The following is a 24,186-nucleotide window of genomic DNA, read 5'->3' on the forward strand; positions in this document are numbered from 1 at the left end:
AATAGAGAATTAAACCTATTTGCCCGATAACTTGTGATTTGAGATTGGTACCCTTCTTTGCTGCAGAATGCCAGCCATTCTGTCCTGCAACCACTTTTATTGTTTATGAGTATGTACGGGTTACGACAAAAAAAAAAATTAATATGCGTTCTGTCACAATTTCTGTTAATGCTGACATAAAAAGTTTTTATTTAATTATTTTCAAATTTTAGGACAAAATAATTTAATATATTTGCTAATATATAGCCTTGGAACTGAGTTTTTATATTTAGTCAGTTTTTTTCTACAAAACGTAAATGTTGACATGTTTTACGAATCCAAAACAAAGAAACAAAAAATTAGTAAATGCTTATTTTAAGTAATTTATTTTGAATAATTTTTTTTTTTTTTTCATAATTAAAAAAACTTATGTTTCTGAACAATAACAAAAACATATACTTTATCGTCATAAGTCACTAGCCGAACGTTTTGTTTATGGAATTTAATTAAAATAATTTAACAGTGCTAAAGTTTATCCAACCGAAAAAAAATAAAAGTTTCCGTCAGTCCCACACAACTAAAAATGTTTTGTACACGGTTTTATTAATTAATTTAATTAAAATAATCTAACAATGCTGAAGTTTATCCAACCGTAACCGAAGGAGAAAGCGATGAAAGAACATATGAAAGTTTGAAAAAAGCTATAGAAAATAAAGTGGCATTATTTTTTAAATTGTAAATTTTCATTTTTTTTTTTTAATGACGTTTTAAAAATATTAATTAAAAAAATATCTTTCTATAACTTTTAAATAATAAAGAAAAAACAAACTCACCTAAGAACTTTGGTAAGTCCATAGTGAAACAAGTTGTTTATGTTTTTCAGTTCAGTCAGTCAGTACGTTGTGCTGCTGTGTGGCTACTGGCTAGCTGACAGTTGATAATTGGTCTCTCTGACATTAAGTTGAAAATCTCTGTAGGTACCCCAACTTTTATTAGTGTGTGCTCCTTGATTTATGGGGCCATAAACATGACACCAACAGATTATTAAAGAGGAGATATTCCTCTACAAAACAATGCCTTTTTCGGAATTCTTACTATAAAATTTCTTTCATGCTTCTTTCACTGAAGTTTTCAAGTTGGATCTTTTTTTTAGAAAAACCACTTATAACCTTTTAATAACCTCGCCATGTTATTAAGTGACCTTTTTTCTTTAAAATGATACCATTTTTATATACTTAGAGACTCACAATATGAAGCGCAACAAATTTGAAAAACATCAACATTTTTTTTGTGTAAAAAATAAAGCGACATTTACCAAAATTAGAGGCATAACTTGAAAAATCCTGAAAAAAAAAACTATTAAAGACACAAGAAAAAGAATTATATATCTATAAAGACAAAAGATTAAATTTTATTTAAATCAAAACCATATCAAAATAACCCAAAAAACAAACGAGATATCGCAAGTTAAAGTTAAGGGAAATTTTACTTTACTAGTTTTCGCACCTAAACTAGGCCAGTTTGGGATACCTAATTAGAGTGGTCCGTGTTCTGTAGTAGCGTATCTGGATATTTACTATTATTTGAACTGTGAAAATAAAAAAAAATTCTAATTATTTGAACTTTTTTTTTTTTTTTTTTTTTTGTCGTAAGTTAACAACTCTGCACTTTATTGAAGGGGTAATTTTTCGCCTCGACACCGCTCATGTAGGTGTATCAGAATTTTTGTAGGAATTTTTGACACCCCTAACACGAAACTGTGAATAAAATATTAAAAATAAAAAATGGTAATTTCTCTGTTAAAAAGTGGGATTTTATTTTCTTTATGGATTATACGGTTATCCCTTTACGGAGATGGTCCCGACGTCCGCCTCGTTCTGAGTTTGGGGAGAGGCCGTCTGACGTAGGCGGTGTCGAGGCAGAAAATTACCCTAACCCTAAAATATGCAATATGTCACAGACAGATGCTTTTACAAATATTTTGAAACAAATCACAGAATTTTACAGGGTTAACTAACCACATGGAACTATTCTAATCATGTGGACTGTTTTTTTGTTTTTAAATTCTAATTATTTGAACTGTTTAAAATAAAAAAAAAATAAAAATTCTAATTATTGGAACGGGTTTTTTTCTCCTTAAGTTAACAACTGGGCACTTTATTGAAGGGGTAACTTTCTGCCTCGACACCGCCTACGTCAGACGGCCTCTCCCTGAGCTCAGAACGAGGCGGACGTTGGGACCATCTCCGTAAAGGTTATCCGATTATACTTCCAAAATAAACTAATAAAAGTTGTTTTAAAAGTAATAGAAATATTTTTTTTCATTTAAAAAAAAAAAACGGTAATGAAATTAATTGAATTTTACGAGCTCAGTATTTTTCAATTTTTAAACTTCAAAAATCAAAATTTTTCTATTGATTCAATTTTTACGATATTTTCAATGTCAATATGAAATTTTATGCTCTTTCCGAATATAATATTTTAGACAAACGTTTTTTTTTAAATTCACGCCCTCCCCCCCATTTTCAAGTATCTATTAAAAAGTAAATAATTTACTCACCAAAGTTTTATATATCACAAATTCAAGATAAATGATCAATAAATAATATATTCAAATTTAAAACAAAAAAGTAGTGTTTTTTTTTAATTTACCTGTAAAGTCCGAAGTTTAAAACCTTTTTTAAAAAAAAAAACATGTTTTTTTTTTTTGTTTTTTTTAATGAAACCTTGGTCCTTGCTCCTTTTAATTGAAAAAAAAATTAGGGCTTGAATTACATTTTTCGAGTAGTTATAAGCTTGGAAAGACGGGATGGAATTATTCAATATTTTTCACGAAATTTCTGACGCTCACGTCAGAAAATTTTCCCCTGAACTCAGAATGAGGCGGGACCCTATCCATACAGGTTAACCAAAATGGCAAATTTGTTTTTTTGTAAATAAAAAACCTACTATACAAAATACATCTTTGATCTCGCTCTATAGATTTTGCATAATTTTTGGAATACAAAATCTTCATTTCGTGACAACTAGGTACAATATAAGTTTTAATTTTTGTTTATCAATGCCAATCTGAATAAGTACCAGTTAAAATTATGAACTCATGCAGTTTTCGAGCCGTGCGGAAATAGTCTTAACATCAGAAAGGGGCTTTGTTGATTAACTTTCTGTACTTTCACCTAACAACTTAATAAACTTTGCTTTCCGGGCTGTTGGAAAACTGCTTCTGTGGTACCAGTATTCAAGAATTCTGGCGAAAGAACTGACCCATTAAATTATCGCCCTATTAGCCTCCTCCCACTTTTTGCCAAAATATTTGAGGCTTTAATTAACCATGCTCTAGTCCAGCACCTTACAGATGCTAAACTTCTGACCGACCAACAATATGGATTTAGACAAGCCCGTTCTACGGCAGACATCCTCACTGTAATCTCTGAACGCATATACCATTCACTGGACAAAGCGAGAGAGGGCAGAGCAGTAGCTCTAGATATATCTAAGGCTTTTGACAGGGTATGGCATGAGGGTCTCCTCAGGAAGATTAGATCATACGGTATCACTGGTAGAATACTTAACATAATTAAATCCTTCTTAGATAAGAGAAAAATCCAGGTTGTCCTCGACGGTCGTACATCTAAACAATATGATATAAATGCGGGAGTGCCCCAGGGATCTATCCTTGGACCTCTGCTGTTCCTGATATTCATAAATGACCTCCCCGACAAAATTGCCACTGAGATGGGTATATATGCTGATGACACCACACTCTATAGCAGGCACGACAGGAGAACAAATGAAAATATATCTAAAGTAATGGCAGAAACACTAGAGGATGACCTCCAATCAGTAGTGGAATGGGGACAAAAATGGATGGTCACGTTCAATGCTGCCAAGACAAAACTGGTTTCATTCAATAATTACAAGAAACCTGCTCTACCCCCTATAGCAATGGCCAACGACTCTTTATCTGAGAGTACGTCTCTCAAGCTCCTTGGCCTAACGTTCACAGGAAACATGAGTTGAAACAATTACATCGAGAGCTGCGAGGAAGGTGGGCTCTCTCTACCGTGCTAGAAAACTTCTAACACCCGAAAGTATCCTGTACCTCTACAAGGCCACCATTCGCCCATGTATGGAGTATTGTTGTCACATCTGGGCTAGTGCGTCTACTACTAGTCTCTCGCTCCTTGACAGGGTTCAAAAGAGAGTCGCAAATCTGATAGGCCCTAAGCTGGCATCTAAGCTTCAGCCTCTGTCCCATCGTCGAAATGTTGCATCCCTCTGCCTGTTCTACAAGTACATGGTGAATGCTCTGATGAACTGCAAGCACTTGTGCCCCCACGACGTAAACACCCTTGACAGACCCGACAAGCTGCAAAATCCCACCCCCACACTGTAGAGATCCCTAGATGTAAAAGATCTTTCTACTCCAGTAGTTTTTTCCCCAGAACTGCTAGACTTTGGAATTCCATTCCAGGTCACTACTTCCCCAACTGTACTGACATGCATAAGTTCAAGTGCAACCTGAACCAACATCTTGCTGTCCTAATCCCTACATAGTACCCCAGTAGATGTTTCCCCTGATAGTAGCCCCCTACACCAAAGTGGCAATGTGCCTTGTTTGGGGTGAAAATGTAATAAAAAAAAAAATAAATAAATAAATAAACAATATACTGTAAAATTTGAATTTAACTTAAGTTCTGTGTAAAGAAAAAAAAATTAGTAAGGTTCGTAAACTGCATAAATACCTGAACTAGAGTTATCGTTCTTCTTTAGCTACTTTCTTTGGTGCTTGTTAAGAAAGAATCGACAGATCGATTTTTTAAAAATGTCATTTTAAACAAAAATGACAGTACTTACTTGTCATGTCGAAAATAGTAGTATATTAAAAAATTACGAAAATTTATCGAGTGTAGGCATTGTCAAAAAATGGAAGAAAAACCAAGTTATTTATTTTTTTTAAATGGATTTAAAATCTATTAAAATTCATGATACTTGAACAACTTTTGTTTGTTTTTGTTTTTTTTTTTCAGAAAGATAAATGCCTGAATTTTATCATGAAAAGCAGAATAATAAAACTTATTCTATTTTTAATAGAATTTATATTTTCCAAAATAACACCATTCACCGTCATTTTTGTCTCAATGGCTAATACATTTGATTATTTTTTAAAAGGTTTTAGAAATTTGATTATTTTTTAAAAGGTTTTTGAACCAATTAATTTTTTTTTTTTTTTTACTAAATAAGATTTAAGATGATTTGCTATAAGCATGTGCAAAAATATAACATAAGTCCCTGGATTTCAAATAATTCCATCTTTGATCTCGCTCTATAGGTTTAGCATGGCAAAATTAAAAAATCCAAAATTTAATGATAGTTTGGAAGAAACTATGGTAGTCTTTATAGGACTAAATAAGTTCATTTAGGTTTGTAAATTTCCACATATTTTTAACGTTTGTTTTGACGATTAAGTGAAGAATCAACTTTATAAGGGTTTAATTCTTTTTTCATAAGTGATATATTTTAAACAATACCCCCCCCCCCCAAAGTTAAGCGAAAATGAGGCTAGCCAGTACCAGAGGGATGACCATTTTGAGAATGCTAGGCGCCGTATGTTTTGGAGACAACTCCTGCATCTAGTATCATGCTTGTACATCTTGACCCTGGCTCACCATCAGGACCAAGTGTTTCTAGATGAGAGTGTGGTAGATGCAAATCCCCCATACTTTAAACTAAGTCAAGCGCAAGTCAAAGGAAAAGGAGATAACAACTGTTTGTAAATATGAACAACTGTGTGTAGGCCTTATGGTCTACCATAGATGAGGTATTATCTATTATGTAACAACAAATTGCCAAAACAAATTATTTTTTTTAGCAAAATGCGCAGTTATTTATCTTTTTTTTTCAAAGATTTAAAAATAGTGTTTTTCGTAAAAATAATGATATATATTTTGTTTTTTGTTAATCTAAAAGATAATTATTAACATATTCAACGAATTTCACGCTTCAAAACACAAAAGATGTAAATGTAAACACCTTCAAACTTTGGATTTTCAAGCTTAAAATCTGATACGTACAGTTTGTTTGTTCACATGTATTATCTACAGTCCTCACCCTCCTCACAATGCAATACAATTTGTTCAGATTCTGATTATTATTTTAAGCATATTTGTAACCACAAATAAAGAGGGTGTTGTAGGCAAAAAATATAAATATCGATTATGAAAAAAAAAAAGTACACCATTATAAAGTTCATTCTTCACTCAATAATCAGGAAAAATTTTATATTGATTAGATAATTACTTTATTTTTAATAGATTTTTAAAGATACCATAAAAAATACTTCTTTTTGTTTTGGTTGTAGTGTTTTTAGTAAAAGGTCTATTGCTATCGGCTAAAACAAAACATTGGTCATTAAAGTGTCGAAAAGAGAGTAGTATTCCCCAGAATTCGCGTTCTTCAAGGTGTTCATCTCTGGGGAAAATGCTGTTTTCGTCAATTTTCTGAAAAAGTTACTTTTAAGTATAAATAATTTTCTACTTGATAAATTTTCGTAAATTTTAGATATATTACTATTTTCGACATAGCAATTAAGTACTATTGTTTTTGCTTAAAACAATGTATTTTACAAAATCGATTTGTCAACTCTGTTAACCAGCCCCAATTCGTTTGGTTGTAAAATTTGTATTTTTTTAATAAAAAAAAACTTGGTTAAATTGTTTCTTTTTTTTTTTTTTTTTTTTTTTTTGTCTATCGTTCCGTGATTGATGCATACATTATACAGGCTTTTCTGTATTTTCTTTACTTTGAATTGCTGTCGTAAATACCAATTAAGCAGCAAATTTAATTATAAAATTTTCTGACAAAAATTTTATGTGACTTCTTTTTTTTTTTTTTTTTTTTTTGTAATTATGACCATTTAATGACTAAAATGGGAATTAACCAAATTCTTATGTTAGTTTAATTCATGTAAAATAAATTTCTGACATTTTGCAGTATGGACAACAAAATGTAAAAGTGTTTGAAAATTTATATAAATATCAGGTTGACAAGGAAGTTCTTGTGGTTTTTAACTTTTAAATTCAGACAAACATATCTCAGTTCAAACAAAATTTATTGATCAAAAAAAGCACCATCAGAATCAACACGCTTTTGCCAATGCAAAACAAGTGTATTTATGCCAGTAACATAAAAAAGTCACTGAAGGCGTTTTTTTCTTTTTTTTTTCTTTTTGTTTTTCTTTTTCCTTTTTTTTCTTTTTTTCTTTTTTCTTTTTTTTCTTTTTTTCTTTTTCTTTTTTTTTCTTTTTCTTTTTTTTTCTTTTTCTTTTCTTTTTCTTTTTTTTTCTTTTTCTTTTTTTTTCTTTTTCTTTTTTTTTCTTTTTCTTTTTTTTCTTTTTCTTTTTTTTCTTTTTTTTTCTTTTTCTTTTTTTTCTTTTTTTTTCTTTTTCTTTTTTTTCTTTTTCTTTTTTTTCTTTTTCTTTTCTTTTCTTTTTCTTTTTCTTTTCTTTTCTTTTTCTTTTCTTTTCTTTTCTTTTCTTTTTCTTTTCTTTTTCTTTTCTTTTCTTTTTCTTTTCTTTTTCTTTTTCTTTTCTTTTTCTTTTCTTTTTCTTTTTCTTTTCTTTTGTTTTTCTTTTCCTTTTCTTTTCTTTTTTTTTTTTTTTTTCTTTTTTTTATCACTTAAGTTTGTGAAGCATTTCTCACACAGAAAGTTGTCGAAATGCTTCACCACTGTAATGGTTTCGCTTGCATTCAAAAAATCTTAATGGATGAAATCAGTCGCAGACATTCAGCATGACCTTTTTTTGGTGCAACTCTGGTTTCAGGAAGTGTCGTGGAGCTTTGTTGGCATCTAATCACTGAGCTGCAGGTCATTGGTTGTTGTAAAGAACCCACTTTTCCGTGCAAGTCACAACTCTGTTAAGAAACGGGTCGTTCGTGTTGCAAAGTGAAGGGAATATGACACTTCATAACGTCATTTCTTTTGGTTATCGTTCAATTCGTGAGGCATCCATTTATCAAGGTTTTTGTCTTTTCAATCTCTCTCAAGTGGTTAGAAATCCTATATGTTATGTCTAATTCAGAAGCAAGTTCTTGAATAGCTGTGCATGGATTGGCTTCAACTAAGACTCTTAATTGATCATTGTCAACATCCGATGGCCAACCACTATGCTCATCTTCAAGACTCTTGTCGCCGCCTTGAAATTTCTTAAACCACCCTTGTGCTGTGCCTTCAATAGTTTTTCAGCCTAGCTTTTCCATCTTGTATTCAACGTTCTAAAAGGAAGACAATTGTTTGGAAATGATGAGATAGAGCAAAAAATGCACTTTAAAATAATATATGATGTAAAGGTATTATAACAAAAATTTATTTCCAAATACATCATTTGAGATCAAAATTTAAAATTCTGCAAGAACTTTCTTCTCAACCTAATATAAATAAATGTAACCAAAGGCCAGATAAGTTACTCTTCTACCTACCTGGATAAGATTTTTGTGTTTTAACTTATTTTAAAGCGTTTATTTCCTTTGAGGGTGACATTTGGTGTGTTTTTACCAGTATTTTGTTGAATTTTTATTTTTAATATTCTGGAATAGGCAAAAGAAATCAAATTAATGAACCAATCAATCACAACAATTTAAAACTAAAGAGAATTCGACTGCTGAAAAAAACAAAAAAACTGATTATTTTTACATCTCCTCTAAATATTGACCCACTTTGCAATATTTGTTTTGTTTGTTTGTTACTTTTCAAAATAGAATTAACATTGATAGATTTTCCCACATTAAAACTAGCATTGTGTCTATTCACATGTGAAGGCAACTAAATAAGAACAATATAGTAAAAGTGAAGAATAGTTAACATCAGGAAGTGACCCTATTTTTTCTCATAAGACATCTTTACAAAATTGAAATAAAAAAAAGATCTCAGTTTCAACACATTGAAAGTTTCTGTTGTGCTTGATATAAATTTTTTAATGCTTGTGACATTTATTGGGAGTCGATGGAATCGGCTCTTTCTAATTAATTCAGTGAGTTTTTAATTTAGGACGAGTAAGCATAGCAATTCATTGCCAGCATTAAGAGGAGTAACAACCGCATTTGTTAAACTTGACAACAAAGATGCATAAACAAATGGTACATTCCAAAAATGTCTCCTGTTAAATGATATCTAATTTTTAATGAGTGGGTAGTTAGCCCCTCCCCCCTCCCCATTATTATACAAATTAAATGTTGAAGATTTCTATATTAAAATCTGTTGGAAATACAATCTTTATTTTTACGAACATAAACTAATATTTGCCATAAATGACTGACATTCAGATATTGTTCACCAAAAACAAGGCATTTTTGCCACTGAAGCCTTAGAGGCTATTGTGATAGGGGCCAGATTTAAAGGAAGGGTAATCTTGGTGAGAAGATATACATTTTTTTTTTTTTTTTTACATAACATTTAATGTTTTGCATGTTGGTAGTCAGGTAAACAGGAAGGGAATTCTTAAGACAAGCAGTTTATGAAAAAACTAAAAAATATCTTGTCACCTTGGGATCTCTATAGAAAAGTGATAAGATTTTGCTAGAAAAATTCCATAGAAGCACTTGTAAAACAAACACACAGATGCAACACTGAGACAGAGGCTGGAGCTTGGCAGTCAGTGCGGGATGTATTAAGTTAGAAATTTTCTTTTGTACCCTGTTTAAGAGGGAGAGTCTAGTAGTTGAGGCTCCAACCCAGATGTGACGACAGTATTTTATGCATGATGGCGAGTAGTAGCTTTATGCGATATTGGCACAAATGTGAAGAGGGAGCTTACCTTTCTGTCAGATGTGGCAGCATCTAAAATGTACTTATTCTACTTCATGTTGCCTGAGAATGCCTTGAGAAGAGTGCTATCAGCCATAACGATCAATGGTTGGAAACGTAGTTGTTAAAAGAAAAGACCTTTGTTTTGCTAATATTAAATGTAACCGTTCATTTTTGGTCCCGTTCTACTACAGCCTGAAGATAATTTTTCAAGTATTCAGGCATTACCCCTTTTTTTTTTTTTTTTTTTTTTACAAAAGTCCCCACTTATCAAGGCCTGGAGGCCACTTGAGCATAAGGGTTAATGAGTGTATGGTAGTCAATGGGACAATATAGCAGTAATCGTTAGTGGTGGAAATTTGGTAAATTGGATTACTTAAGGGGATGACTCATAAAAATTTGTTAATGTTGGACTTGAAGACAACCAAATTATAGTCAGCTGAAAAGCAGGTAAACCGAAAAGGATTTCCACAGGCATTCAGTTCTACGAAGCTTTGTTCGTGGAATCTATGTTTAGGTTTAAGCACAGATAAAGAGTGGCGGAAATTATTGATAGTGGTTTCAGCTAGGCGAGTGTGTCTTGTGAAAGTTTGACCAGGATGGGCATAGATTGGAGCTCAGACGAACACTTGCCATGAAAATAATGATAAAGCAGAGACAGGCTTGCAATATCTCTTCTGTGGGGAAGAGAAAAGGGCATCCCCTACTAGCCTACAAAGTCTATTTTGAACTCTCGCTTGTATGAGCATTCAATTTGTCCTCATGTCAGGAATAGTGTAGTGTCTTTAGCAAATTCCCTATCTGATATGCAATTGCACCAGGGAAGTCATTTATGAAGGCCAGGAATAATATAGGTCCAAACATTTTCCAAAATGACTGGATTCAGCATTAAATAACCTGAAAAGGATTGATATACCATAAAACAAATCAACCGAACAAAACTCTTTGAAACTTTGTCCCTCAGACCTAGGAATCACCATCTTCTCACTTTAGTTGTTTTTCTGTTTTTTTTTCTTGAAGCAAAATGTTCTATTTTCAGTTCTTACTGTCCCTTTCTTCCTGACCTCGATTCACGATACTGAGTATTTCCTTTTTTCACCCTCTTTCTGAAACGAACAACACGAAATCTCTCAGCGAGCGAAGCAAATAAAAAAAATACTGCCCACACAAAAATAAATCTGACGTCTTTTATATCCGCGGGGGCACAAACTAATGAAAATGAGTACAAACCGGATTTCCTGTACCATCACGCAGGCGCAGTGTCATTTGTGCATTAGACGTGATAGCATTTGGCTTGTCATACATTGCCTACATCTCTCCAGCAATTTCAGTTGATTCTGTATTGAGATATAAAATGTTATTTTTGTTTTATAGCGAATTATTTTTGTATATTCATTTTTATTTATATATATTTTTTTTTAGTCTTCAAAATCTGCCAAAAAATCCAAAGGAAACAAAGACAATTCCAATGCATCAGCTGAGGTGAGAACTTCAAACATTTTCTTTTCAATTTCTTTTAATGTCTTATTTTTATAAAATAATTGAAGAATTACTTTTGTAGCATTAAAATCACTTTAGATTTTGTTTCATCCACTCAAAATATAAGCGTCATTTCCTGTGTGTATCTATTCACGCTATTATTATTTTTTTTAATGAATATCTTCTTTTAGAAATGAAAGATATTCCATTAAACAATAACTAAACAATAACTTCTCAACAAATAAAGCAAGTGTTCTGACCAGAAATCAAAACTGAAACTTTGAGATCTTCTATGTATGAAATCTTTAGATTTTCTTATGAATAAATGTTAACTCTTTACCACCAGATGTTTTTTTATGCAATAAATAAATTTAGCAATCATGAAACTCACGTGATGGAAAGTAGCGTGCAACTGATGCCCCCTCACTCACTTGTTGAACCATGCATAGACTTGTACTTTGAAGACCAGTTGGGCTGACAAGCCATAAGAGTAAGAAATATTATTTTTTTGAAAGGCGACTTGAAAGTACAATTTGGCAGTAAAGGGTTAAAACATTATGACGTCATAGATTTGTGATTAACGACATGTTTCATATCATTAATTCAAATGTAAGCGATCATAAAAATAAATTAATGGTTAAATATTATCAATATTGAAAATTCTTTTAATAATCCAAAACAATTTATTTTACTTTAACTATCTATTGATATTAAAAACTAATATATACTAGAATTAAGTTCAAGTTCAAAGAGTAGGCAGCTTGAGTGGAGAGAGAGGAAAAAAAAAATGGTAGTAGGCAGGTAAGCTCGGACCCGTGAGGCGAAGGCGGAAAAGAAAGTGAAAGAAAAGCTGAGATTTACTGCTACGCTAAGACGCAACAGGAAGTTAAAACGTTCAAATTAATCAATGTCAATCAAAAAGTTGACTTGCTAAGTGAATAAGTTCATGCAGGCGCAGAAACGAATGTTGGCTGAAGGCCAGTTCAGCTTTCCACCGTTTCATTTATTTGTTTCCTTAATATGTTGGGGAAACAAAGCTCTCCCGAAAAAGAGGAACTCTCAAATGAATAGCAATTGTCTGATATGAAGGGTTTTCCCAACATTGATCAAAGCTAATTGTTTTCAAGACATTCCTGACAGGAAAGCCAGGCGACCTACTTCGTTTCGATTAGCTTTGCTTTATTTATACGAAAAAGAACAAACATGTGAAGGAATAGAATAGAGGAAATTTTATAAAAGTCGATCAAAATAAATATAAAGACGACGACCGTTCGCAAATTGTACTAGGGAGTATATAAAATGTTTTCCAAAATAGTAACTCCCTTGAAACTCCCACCCCTGCAAAAAAAGCCTTTCGCAGACATACAAAAATGTGTGCGCCACTTTTGCCTTTTATATATATAGATGATTAAATAATATTCAAATATCTGTAGAAAATAAATGAAGAGTAATAGCCATTGTTGTTTAAATGTTGATAATTTTTTTTTTTTTTTTTTTAAATATTGATTTTGTTTTTACTTTATTTGTTCAGTTGAACCCTCCTCCAGACTATATCGAATCACGTCAGAAACTTTGGGACAAATTAAAGAAAGAATATGATGAGTGGCTTGCAGCTCAGACTCCGGCACCCATCAGCATTACGTTGCCAGATGGGAAAGTAGTAGCAGGAGAATCATGGCGTACAACTCCTTACGATATTGCCAAAGGAATCAGGTAAACTTGTTCACTTTTTTTGTATAATTTGTTTTGAAACTTGGAATTTTATCTTCTGAATACAGTTTCGCCGTTTGAAAGTATAAGGACGAAACTCTGACTTGAACTTCTAGAATTCAGAAATATCCAACTTTAACTTGTAAACTTTTCCAATGCTTAGACTTCAAAAATTAAAAAATACAATTCCAACTTCTATCCCAGGCAATAGTTGAAACCTTAGAAAATGATCTCCAATCTGCAGTGGAATGGTGACATAAATGGATGATAACATTTAATGCTACTAAGACAAAGCTTCTTTCTTTTAACAATTACAAAGAACCTTTCCAGCCACCGAATGCCATTGATAATAACATTTTAGTTGAGAATTCATCATTCAAAATCTTCAACCTAGCATATACAGATAACAGAAATCTCAGCAAATGCATAGAGGACATTACCAAGGTTGTTACAAGGAAGGTGGGCTCCCTCTACTGCGCTAGAAAAGTACTCACACCTGACAATATTTTATATCTCTACAATATTGCGCATGCATGGAATATTGTTGCCACATATTGGCCGATGTGTCAACCACTAGTTTCTCTCCCTATTGGACAGTCCAAAAAGATCTCTGATCTAATAGAACCTTCACTGTCAACCAAGCACTAACCCCTGTCCTCTCGCTGCAATGTAGCATGCCTGTGCTTGTTTTACAAATATGAGGTGCCTTCAATAAGTTTCCAGACTTTTTTCATATGAGCACGTTTATTGATAGTACACTCATGAAATTAATTCCCTTCAACATAATCTCCAACTGTAATGTATTTGTTCCAACAACTTCTGGAAGACCTCATGGAACTCCTCTCGTGTGAGCGTGTTAATGATCCTTATCACAGCCTCTTTCATCTACTCAGTTGTCATATAACGACAGCCTCTAGGGTTTTCTTTGAGCTTAGGGTGTTAGGTGTTGAGACGTTATGTTGAACAAAGATGGCGGCAGTAAATTAAATCTGTGAAGAATCAATGTAGTCCCGATCTTGAGTCGTTTCGTGACAGGTGACGGCAAACTGATTGAATCCAAAATTCGACATTTTTTATAACTTTTGAAGCTTCTGATTGGTTGATTATTATAACTGTGGTTATAAAAATGATCGTCAAAATCATTAGAGTCATACCCCACTTAACTTAGGGAATAGCCAAAAATCACAGGAAGCAAGCTCTGGACAATGAGAAGGGTAAGAAACTGTCTTGATATCTATCTTGATCAAATCGTTTGTGTCAAGGATAGAGTTGTGGACTGGTGCATTGTCCTGGTGGAAATGCCACTGATCCAATTTGAAGAGTGATGGTCTCTTCCAATGCAATCTCTTCCTGAACTCTGTTAAAACTTCAATATAATATTCCTTGTTTACTGTCTGCCCAGTGAGAATCCAGTGCATGTTGATCACGCCCGTGCTGTCCAAAAAAGGGGTCATCATAAGCTTGTGGGTGAGTTTGCTCTTTCTGGCCTTCTTGGGTTTAGGAAAGCCAGCATGTTTCCACTAGGAACTCTATCTCTTTGTCTCAGTGTCATAGCACTAGATCCAGAGCATCAAGCAGTATGAGATCTGAATTGATCAGCTCAACCATCTCCCTATTGTCATGGCGTCTTTCTTTCTAATCTTTACGGAGCACCCTTGGGACAAACTTTGTGCAAATCTTCCGCATCTTCAGTTCTTCACGAATAATTGTGTGTACAGTTCCTACACTGATATCAAACTGTGCACATATTGTCTCTATAGACACACAACGGTTCTTATCCATGCGATTATTTGGCTAATCTACTTTGGTCCTCCAAAACCTTTCATCATCCATCACAGACTCCCTGCTTTTCTTGAATCTCTTATGCCACTCAAAAATTTATACTATATTCATGCAAGATGTATAGCAATAACATACTGAATTTTCTACAATTTTAAATGCATGTAAAACAAAAAAGTCTGGAAATTTATTTAAGGCACCTCGTACTTTAATAAAATGTGCTCTGAACTTATAACAATTGTGCCTCCCCCTCGATTAAGCTGAAAAGTAACAAAATCCGATGGCAAAGGGTCGCGTACTCTGGAAGTTGCTTCCCTCAAACTGCTAGACTTTGGAATTTTCTCCATGTATCATGCTTCCCAGACTGTACTTACATGCAGACATTTAACTGTAATGTGAACAAACCTCTCATTACTCAACTCCCTACTTAGTGTCCCTGGAGGCATAGTTTCTTATTCATATGAATCCCTCGTCTCAGTGGCAAATTGCCTTGTTTGACATGAATATGAGTGATAAAAAAAACTTCTAGAATTTTTATTAATCCTACTTTGCAATTCTACTTCTGAAGGGGAGAAAATTTTTTTTTTTTAATAAGTATAAAAACATTTATGTCATTTATTGTGTAGACAAATTAAAAAAAACCCCAAAAAACTGTATATTAATCATGATAATGGCAATCAAAATTGTTAATTTCCACACATGAATTTATTTTCAGATATTGTAAAAAAAAAAACAAAACAAAAAAAAAGCCCACTATCTATAGTGGAGCAGATATGTAAAATTACTTACCCACAGTCTCCAGTTTTAAAAGGCTACACTCATCAGGTAAAGTGCCACCATCTTGTATGTTGTGACAGCAAGACAGTGACTTGTTTTAAAACATGCAAAAACAACGCAAACGCTTTACTAAACAAATGGTCAGCAAGGTTACGATCTCAGAGGTTTTGGAAGAAGTCTGTGTTGAAATTGTAAGCTTGCTAGGAATGAGTCATATTTTTAATTTCTGAAGAGTCCAAAGTTTTAGCATTGGAATATTTCTAAATAAGGAGACAGATATTTTGGAATCGTGTGAGTCAGAGATGGAGTCAGATCTTATACTTTCTTACTCTGTAACCCTGATAGGCAGGAAAGTCAGCTATACAGATAAGTCTTTTTGCCAGCACTGACAGCATTCATAAACGGTCAAAATTTGTTTGTTTATATGTTTGTTTTTTTTTCTTCTGCATATGTCATGTTTATTTGCTGGTGATTCTCATAACATCCTGTTTGTTTCCTGTGATTTTCTGGTTTCCGTCCTTCACATCTTTTGTTTGTCTTTCTTGTTCATTTTTGAAAATATAAGGCTTTCCGTTTCCTTCCTGGTTCTTTTTGTCTTGGATATGACCTTAAACTATATCCAGTGGTGAGGCCCCAGCTTGTGGGCTTTGGAGAGTGTGGAGCCCCCCTTTAATACCATTGTTCCCAGGTCCACTCTGACCCGGAGTGGTAGTACCTGTTAGGGTCCCAACTATGGGTTAAATAGAAACCGACTTGAAAACAACAAATATATTCTATTAAAAAATTTTTCTTCAAAATCTTTGGATTCGGCATTAAATAACCCGAAAAGGGTTGGTATGCCGTAAAACAAAAATAACCAACTAACCAACCAACCAACCAACCTGGTTCTTTCTTTAATTTAACTTTTGAAGGCTCCGATTCACTCTTAGACACCAGGTAAATGATGATTACTTAGAAGTATAGTGTTTACTATGTAATAAACCTGACAAAGTTTGTGTCTCATCTACTTACTATTTTACTGATAGCTGCAGAGAGTAGGATGCATGTATAGCATTAGTAAAAGTGATATAACAGCCCTGAAGCAGCATTTTTAGTGTATGGTTGCACCGTTAATTACCTGCATCACAACTGCCAGGCACATTAGTTCCTATAACTAATATCTCGCTTGTTGAAACGTTTAAAAACAATGTAACATCTTACTTTTAAAACTTCTAATTTCTTCTGCTTTCATTTATGTGTAAGCTGTTGTAACTGGTTCACTATGATAGCTAGTGTTACTTGATTAGACTCTGAAAATATAGACTTCCTTGTTTTAAATGCACCAAACTTTAATATTATTGTTTTCTCTTTTTCCTTTGTAAAACTCAATCATATTCTGAAAAGTCAGAAAACAACAATTTTCCTCTACAAAACAACCAAACCAAACACCATGAGTAAATATTTGAAGACATAAAAAATTTTGAGCATAAAAAATTATACCAAAATAACTTGATTCTGCATAAAATAACCCCAAAACTGTTGATTTATTATAAAAGAAAAAACCAAATATAAAAGAAAGCAATAGGGAAAAATAATTGTCTGAAGCTGACTGTTTGAATTAGTTTCAATGTTATTTTTCACACATTTATCACTAAGAATGCAAGTAATATTTTCTAATCTATCTTGTATATTAGTTTGGTCTGTGGAGACTACAAGCAAATAAATATTATCTTGTTGACTACTAAAAGAGTTAAAGTATGCGTGATATCTTTTAAAACTTTGCTCTATTTTCCTTTCTTGTAATTGTATTAAAAATTCACTCTCCATGCCTCTCATCTTTTCACAACTAATTTTGATCCTTTTGATTCCTCAAAATAACAATGATAAAATTTGTCAGACAACACTAAAAAAAAAAAAAATGACACCATTTTTTTTTTTTTTTTTCTAGTTTTTGACTTTTAACTGGACACACAGGCAACTTCTCTTTTAATATAATAGATAACCAGCTCAAGGGCATGTGTAATGTATATGGTAGTTTCTGGGTTTTAGTCAGACATGTACACAATGAAATCTGATTTTCTTTTCTATAATAGATGAAATAATTGTACATTTAAATTCTTTTTATTTTACATTAATATAATTTTATTCTAGCCAAGGCCTTGCCGATAATACTGTAATCTCTAAGGTTAGTGATGAACTATGGGACATAGAACGACCTTTGGAAAAGGACTGCACTCTCAAGTTCATAAAATTTGATGATGATGAAGGTAAGTATTCAGATTTTTTTTTTGTTACTAATTAATGTTATATTTTTCTCTTATAAAGAATAACTCTATAAAATATTTGGACATTCTATGGAAAAATCCTTAAGAAAATGGTCATCTATGTCTGTAAAATATTGACTACACCTCTATAGTGGGATAGACGTCTCTACTCCTCAATGTTGCCTACATGGTATCCCACAATGCCTGAGAATATGATCTTAGTACCTGTGAAGTCATAGATGATAATTATGTGAACTCCTACCCTTCACTTAAGCCTATACTTGGATTTATATACAGTCAGAGAGATTCCGTGTGATCACTCAATTTATCATATCCAGGTTGTAAAGCATCCAATTGGAGATGTGAGAGGTCAATCATGTTGAAAATTGAATGTCTCAACATGGTTTTTATACTCATAAAAGAAGTCTATTCCTGGATAAGTCTAGGAGAAGAGCAAGTGCTTGTGGGTCAATTTAATGCAGATGTATATCATCTGTAATGCTGGTGGGATAATGAGAGGAAATGCTCTTAACATTCACTTAACATTCCCCATATGAACATCGAGGTTGAAAGCGCAGGGAAGAAAGAAACAGCTAACAAATTCTCTTTGGTTTCATTTTGCTTCAAAGTTCTCACAAATTAAGGGCCCTTTTCTTTGATTTCTATATAAGATACATAGATATTTAATATTCTGTGCAGATTTGAGAGCTCAACAGAAAAATTCCCAAAGTTGACAAGATACACCTGAAGGCAGTCGGGTTACATCGATCAAAACATGAAAATAATGCTGAAGATGAACGCTGTAATTTGAATAATCCAATTAGGATTTTTAAATTTAATTATTACAGTGTCTTTTGGTCATTAAATAATTGAACCAAATCATTATAAAACTAGAAGTGCTTTTGTTCAACCATTGTCAGTCAGTCAACAATAATGACAACAAGTTTTCCACCACTCACATGAACGTTTCTTTCACTGAGTATTATGTGATTATCCAAGTGTTTGGTAAACCATTCAATTGTATAGAACATCATTTGTCAGGTCAATTTCAGCCCAAGAAAAAAATGAATACAAGAAAGAGTTATTCAATTGGAAAGGTTCTTGATAAGGTACAGAAATATATCTAAGTTGATTGGACCAATCCTTTCTTTGCAATCTCTTTTCCATATGTGATTTTGCTAGTCTCTGTCTTTATTTTTATGAATACTATTATTGCATGTATTCAAAATTGTTTGATCTAGTTTCTGCTTTCTTTATTCCAGCTCATTTAGCTCCTTAGTCTGATGCTTTTCATTAATTTTCTGTATTGATACTTCATTGTAATACAGCTTCCTATTCCACTAACTTCTTCCCAAGAACTGCAAACTTGTGGCACTCTTTGTCTTCCTTCTACCTATAACCTTAGTTTTTTCAAGACCAACAGCCATTTTTTTGTCTTTCTTGGTAGCTCCTTACATTAAGTGGCTTCATACTTTGCCTGGAGCGATTTTTTTTTTTTTTTTTTTTTTTTTTTTAAATCAGTACAAGTAAAGAATCCTGAAGAAGCATGGTGCCAGAATGGGACTGTTTCCTTCAAATGACAGAATCAATATCTCTGGGTCAAAAAGAACAAGTAGACTATGATAAACTGTCAACAGATGGACAAAAGAAATGCAAAGAAAAACAAGTGTGGATTTTGTGTTATTTATGCAGGTAGATGTGACATGAGGTCGGAAGGTGGGGAAGATTCAAGCTAGTGCCCCATAAAGGAGGAACACTTTAGCCTATTAAAAGAATTGCCAGGGCAATTCAGTCAGTATTCCCCAATATGAGTGCCTTAGGCAGTAAGCAATAAATTTACCCAACCTGAAAGACAGAAAGCAAAATGACTTGAGAGGATGGAATTTCTATAATCGCACAGGAAATGAGCTGTTCTTTAGGGAAAAAGCCCGTTTCAAAAATGGTACACTTTTTTAGAGCCCAGGCTGAGGTTTTGAGATGTGGATGTTTTTTTTCTTTCTTTATAGAGTTGGTAAACTTTAATTTAAACAAAACACTAAAAAATATTTTTTTATACAAATATATGATTTATTCCAAAGATTAATTTTTGGTATTTAAAATTTAAATAAAATTTTGGTTGCAGCTTGCACGTAGAGAGTATAATCTAGGAGTTCAATTTTCACAAATTCTACTCAACTATTTCTTGAATAACATGTAAAATGTTGTCTTCCAAGTTGTCTATTGTGTCTGGTTTATGAACGTAAACATGCAAATTTATATGTCCCTAAAGAAAATTTACACGAACAAGGTGGCTAGTTGACAGGTCCATTTTGTGAAATTATTCATTCATCAAATTTGCATAATTTGCTTTGCTACTTAGGTGTCAGTCTCTTAATGATGAAGTGCCAAACCATGCTGAAGTAAAAAGAACCAATAGTTGCCATATCAGCAATTAAAGAAAATAATTGTTGATTTAAAGTTTGCTGCTTCTAAGAAAAAAAAAACGCCCTGTGTTTTTGAGCAGGTTGATAAAAGGAGTACAAATGTTTTAGTTGTTCAGATATTTAAACATTTGCTCTTGTGGACTACTGTTCTCATCTGGAGTGTTATTCTTAAAAATGTTTCAACCAATGTAACCTCTGACCTTCCTCAGATGTATCTTGTTGAATTTGGGAATCTTTCTGTTGAACTCTGGAATCAGCACAGAATTTCAAACAGAACCCTTTATTCAGTCTGCAGGGTAGCGTGCTATCATTCCGTCAGCCATGGCCAAGTAGAAGTCTTAAGTAATTTATAATTATATTTTCATATTATACTAAAGATTGAACCAGAAGAGTGTCACTTAGAACTGAGTTTTCCCTAATACTTTATCCATTATGCCATGGGTCCCTGAAGCATAGTATGATAACTTAGATACCCCCCCCCAAAAAAAAATAAACTCTCACTTATTTTCTGAGAAACATTAACACAATGTTTTAATAGTTAATTGAATGCTAGCAATTTTAAAACAATCATTGTTGTAAATTGCCTTAAATTAGTTTATTTATTTATGAATTTAAATAGAAAGGAAGAAACAAAATGCGCGACGATTCATCTGTTCAGTGGGTTTTATTTAAACAACTATTTTCAAATGTGAAGTATATTCCTTCAGCTTCCATTTAGTGTTGGGTATATCAGTTTAAATAAAACCCACTGAACAGACAAATCATCGAGGATTCTGTTTCTTTCTTTCCATTCTAAATTTATATCATAAGATTTTTTTTCTAATCCCTTTATTATATATATATATATATATATATATAATCATTTACATTTTACCATTAACTGGTCCCCTTTATGTTGAGCTTGAAACCAACAGTACCAATGTTTTTCTGAACTTCTGTACAATTAAATATATATATTCAGCCTTATTCTTTTATGATAACTTTCTCTCTTTCAGGAAAGACAGTGTTTTGGCATTCCAGTGCTCATATTCTTGGAGAAGCTATGGAACGTATTTATGGAGGCCATCTTTGTTATGGACCACCTATAGAAAATGGTTTCTACTATGACATGTTTCTGGAAGATAAGTAAGTACATACTTTCCCATCTTATTTTTATTTCTTTGCTACTTTGTAACCATTCTCACTTTGAACGCAGAAAATCCATAGAAGTTTGATAACCTATTTAGAAATAATTTTAATAGCCAGTTGTGTTCAAGACAATGGAGCCAGATGAGAACTTAGATGTGAAGGGAGTATATTTGGATGGCAAGGCTATTACGGTTGTTGCCAAGTTTATTTTAATGATACCCTTGGAACACAAGGAGTAGCTGGTACCAACAGGGTAACAAAACATCTCAACAACTTTAATAACACAGGTGTACTTTATCCACATCTGAGATCTCATCCATCAAGCTTGTTTTCAGAATGTAAAGTAAATGTATGATAATTTTTTCCCCCCATTTAAGACTACTTTTCCTCCATCTCCCAAACTTTTTCTCCTCTCAATTAAAAAAATTCCAAAAATTAAGGAAATAGTCAAGTTTAATTGAAATCTCAAGTTTTATTTATTAAAATATAAACTTTATGAATATGATTTTATAATTTTAGTTATTTCTTCCCCCCCCCCCCCCAACACCTTTTTTCTTTCACCATCCATCATAAAATAATTTTGATTGACTTCTATTTTTTGTTACAAAAACATCTCGAGTGTAATCGAAAAAAAATAAAATAAATAAAATACATGGAAATAAAAGCTGCTCTGAAATCATAAAAACTTGAGAAACTATTTTGCATGGAGAATTGGTCATTTAATAAATCTTGCTATTTGCTTAATAGAAAAAAACTTATTGAATTGTTATTAATTTAAATTGAGGTTTAAAAATGTTTCCATGTTTTTATTGACAAAAATTCATTCGGTACAAATGTATTGAAACTTATAAAATGTAATAAAATTAGTGTTCACCTGTTTTCAAACGCGTTGACAAATCTTTGACTTTTAAATGTAAAGATCAAAACTGTAAACATTGTAAATTAGTGTTGCTGACTTTGTAGCTGTTTATTTAAAATTTTTAAGCTTTGCCATCCATTTTACACTCATGGAAATTAAAACGAAATGGACTACATTAAAATATTGGATTTTCTGTATTTTTTTTTTTCTTGATCATCACTTGAACGCAGCAAAGCAGACTTAAAATTCTTACTGCAGTTGTAAAACAGTTTCCTTTGTTCATGCTTCTTTGATAGTCTCAATCTATACTTCAGTGAAGTTTGTGAACATTCTTTTAAATGTACTACAACTATGTGTTATGCTTGTGTGAAAAAAAGCATTTTCGTTACTAAGTATGTAGATTTAATGGTAATGCGAACGTACTTCAGTGTCGATCATGTTATCTCAATCGCTGCTGTTAAAAAAATATTTAGCTTTAAAAAAAGTTTAGAATAAAGTTTTATTTTTAGATGTTAAAATTTTTCTAACAAGTGACAGACTTGCAATCAGACCAAACATAAACAGTCCACCAGTGTAGAACCATGCACAGACCAGAAACTCCCCTTCATTTGTTTTAGAATAAATATATATAGACATTACTGTCTTTCGAAATGGATCACACAAGATCACTTAAAAATCATCAACTGTTAATTTATGAACATGAAAACTGACTAACCAGGGTGTCCATTATTTGAAGTTGATGTAACTTCTGTGGGATTCGAAGTGGTCTACTTTCTCAACATGAACTTTTGTTTTGAAGCTATTATCTATATATTAATAGGATAGTGTGTGTGTTCTTTATTTTGTGGGCTACGCTTACATCTGAAGTACTGTCATTTGATTGTTATGGACTTCCATTTCTTGTAAATTAATAATTTTACCAAGAATTTTTCATAAGTTTTGGTTTTGATTTCGATTTAAGCTTATATGGATATATTTTTTATTTTTGAAATCACAACTTTATAATATATAAAAGTCAATATAACATTAACTCTATAATAATATATACAAAATCTGCAAGAATTAAAATGTCATATTTAAGCGTACTTTATGACTGGGCTATGCTGGATGTCCTTGCTAGTTATTTTATTTATTGTTTTTTGAGTGAACCAATTTCTTGGAGGGTTTCCTCTTTTAGCTAAATATATTTCCCTTTGCAGGCTTGCCATTTGTAGAATGAATTTATTCATTTCCACTAGATGCAGAATTGTTTATAGTTATTCAATCACTTTGCTTTTGCACAAAAATTTCAGCCATGTATGAAAGTAGCCAATGCATATGTTATACATTTCTCACATTTACAACTGTTTATTGTCCTTGAATTCAAGAATATTATTTCTTTATTTGCTCTTTTGCAGGCAAGTCTCTAGCAATGATTATGCTAACCTGGAGAATCTTGTCAAGTCTATCGTTAAAGAAAAACAGCCATTTGAAAGATTAGAAATGAAGAAAGAAGATCTTTTGGAAATGTTTAAAGTATGTCAAAATCTTTCTCGTTTTCCTATTTAACATGTTTTTTTAAAAAATATTTTTGAATATCCGTATATTCTTTTTAGAAAACTCCTTTTTTTGTTAGAGATGTCAAATAATTAAAATTGTGCTTACCACAAAAGTTATCTATATATTAATATAGTAGTATCTTTACCGTATGTACATACGTCACACTTTCCAGATTATAAATTATTCAATCAGGAGATCCTATTAAAAAGGAGTATAGGTGATAATATACTACAAGCATATATATAGATACACTAATTTTATGATCGTAGTATGTTATCACGTATCATTTTTCATAAATAGAATCACTAAACATACAATGTAAAAGAAAATATATATATATATATATATATATATATATATATATATATATATATACACAAGATTTAATAAAAAAAAAAATAAAAATGTTGGTGTGTTAAATTAAAATTTTTGCCGCTGTGGAATTTCCACAGTTCCCGTTAGTCTATAT

The 24,186-nt window shown here is 32.3% G+C and overlaps 1 protein-coding gene across 2 annotated transcripts in view; it reads left to right on the top strand.

Moving 5' to 3' along the window:
• The window catches only part of LOC145276998 (threonine--tRNA ligase 1, cytoplasmic-like), a 78,204-nt gene that overhangs the window by 5,976 nt on the left and 48,042 nt on the right, over nucleotides 1–24,186 (top strand). For both annotated transcript variants that reach the window (XM_080128579.1, XM_080128578.1), the window contains exons 2-6: nucleotides 11,203–11,262; nucleotides 12,791–12,972; nucleotides 17,656–17,771; nucleotides 21,187–21,316; nucleotides 23,576–23,693. In XM_080128579.1, coding sequence (XP_079984705.1) covers nucleotides 11,203–11,262; nucleotides 12,791–12,972; nucleotides 17,656–17,771; nucleotides 21,187–21,316; nucleotides 23,576–23,693 — 606 coding nt within the window. The remainder of the gene's footprint in view (nucleotides 1–11,202; nucleotides 11,263–12,790; nucleotides 12,973–17,655; nucleotides 17,772–21,186; nucleotides 21,317–23,575; nucleotides 23,694–24,186) is intronic.

Source organism: Euprymna scolopes, chromosome 5, assembly GCF_053919585.1.
Source record: "Euprymna scolopes isolate OS-2025 chromosome 5, ASM5391958v1, whole genome shotgun sequence".
Lineage (NCBI taxonomy): Eukaryota > Metazoa > Mollusca > Cephalopoda > Sepiida > Sepiolidae > Euprymna > Euprymna scolopes.